This window comes from Protobothrops mucrosquamatus, unplaced genomic scaffold (genome assembly GCF_001527695.2).
Source record: "Protobothrops mucrosquamatus isolate PMUCROS unplaced genomic scaffold, P.Mucros_1.0 scaffold5590, whole genome shotgun sequence".
In the NCBI taxonomy this organism is placed as follows: Eukaryota; Metazoa; Chordata; class Lepidosauria; order Squamata; family Viperidae; genus Protobothrops; species Protobothrops mucrosquamatus.
The window spans coordinates 1-1,851 of NW_015391445.1; the positions used below are offsets into that span (position 1 = coordinate 1).

General features: G+C 44.2%; 1 protein-coding gene across 1 annotated transcript in view; it reads right to left on the reverse strand.

The window, feature by feature from the left end:
* Positions 1-1,476: 1,476 nt before the first annotated feature.
* LOC107299848 (sodium/bile acid cotransporter 4-like) overlaps positions 1,477-1,851 on the reverse strand; it is a gene marked incomplete at its 5' end in the record, with an annotated part of 32,996 nt that continues 32,621 nt past the window's right edge. The window contains one exon of the mRNA XM_015829191.1: positions 1,477-1,845. Coding sequence (XP_015684677.1) covers positions 1,706-1,845 — 140 coding nt within the window. The remainder of the gene's footprint in view (positions 1,846-1,851) is intronic.

A 1,851-nucleotide genomic window follows, 5' to 3' on the forward strand; every position in this document is an offset into this window, starting at 1 on the left:
GGGATCCCTTATATTTTATTGACATTTTGCTTCAGATTTAACAGTAGTAGAAATGTTTTAAGAGATATTAAGCTGCTGTTTGGTTATACACTAAATACCTTTAAACTGTAGTGATGTGAAGTAATGGAATTGTTGGAATAAAAGAAATCCCATTGAGCTCAGTAGACTAATTTTGCCTGATATACTATGTACTTGGATAGCCTTCATGACCATTGTTCTCCCATCCTAGGTCTGTTTTCTCTAGATCAGGGGTGTCAAACTGCTGGCCCGCAGGCTGGATGCGTCACGCCAAAACCGCGCCCACCCCATTTGCCGGCAATGGGAAAAAAGTCACGATATGTCGCGACACGTCATGTGACGTTGCGAGTTTGACAACCGTGCTCTAGATGCATTCAAAATATATCCCAGCTAGGAGGACTCAGATTGAGGTGTTGGACAGCTGTTGCAGTTAAAAGTAAGAACCAATAGTTTTTGTTTAAACAAGATCCCCTCAAATCAGTTTTCCTCTCCTGAATATCTGTCACAAAGAGTTAACACCAGTAAGAAAACATATATATTTTTTATTGTCTAGGTTAGGGGTAGGCAACCTTGGCTCTTCTATGACTCATGGACTTCAACTCCCAGAATTCCTGAGCCAGCCACGCTGAGGGGAAAGGGAGAGGTTTCCAAGCCGAGCCATGCTGGCTCAGGAATTCTGGGAGTTGAAGTCCACGAGTCATAAAAGAGCCAAGGTGGCCTACCCCTGGTCTAGGTCAGTGATGGCGAACCTTTTAGAGACCGAGTGCACAAACTGCAACCCAAAACCCACTTATGCATCGTCGGGTGCCGGGTGGGTGTGGGCCATTGGCTGGGCGTGGCCCATTGGCTGGGCGTGGCCCATTGGCTGGGCGTGGCTGCGGTGGTAATGGCAGACTGGGTGGGACTAAAAAGTTCAATCAATCAATTCCAACTTTACAAGATCTTTTTTTTTCCTGCGAGAAGTTGAAATTGATTGATTGATTGGACCTTTTTTTTTTTTTTTGCACACGGCGGCAGAAGCCTAAAGTGAAAAGGTTTTATAAAACCCAGCTGAAGGGCTAGGACTGGGACGAAGGTGCGCGTGCCCACAGAGAGGGCTCTGCATGCCACCTGTGGCACGCGTGCCATAGGTTCGCCACCACAGACCACCTAGGTTCTTCTACTTCCTATGGAAGAAGTAGTTCTGACCTCTAGATGAAGCAGACAGTCTCAGATAAATCTCTGAATGGCTTGTCACATTTGCAAGTAATTTAATCAGTCATAAGTACACACACTTTTACTTCACTCTTTCAATGGAGAAGCTGAATAATATACAAGGTACAGAACTTGTTTTTTTTTTTTAAACAGCAAATGTAATTGGTGCTAAAGATTTACACTTATCAAATACAGTCACCTTTATCAATATGTTCTCTTTCTCTCCCCCCCCTTCCTGCTCCATTTTCCAAGACCCCACATTGTCTCATTGTATTCTGTTCCTTTGTCTTTTCTGGTGTGCTGATGTGGGGATGGCATCGTTTTTTTGAGAATGGGTTGAAGAGATTTATATGGTTGTGCAGCTTGTGAAAACAACTATTTCCGAGTACAATGAAAGAAGCCAGCATAACAACAAATGCTTAGGGGGTTCCCTGTTGTTTCTCCTACTTGGCTGACCAGTTTATTTCAAACAAGGGTTTTTTAAGATCTTCTCTCAGAGGACCATCTGTGTCGGTTCCATAACCACTGGACCACGACGATCCTCAGCCATTACTGTGCCGTAGGAAATTTCTGGGATCGCTTCTTCTTTCAGTTTCTTGTAAGAAACGTCTGTGTCCTCTTCACTATCTCCTCCTAGGG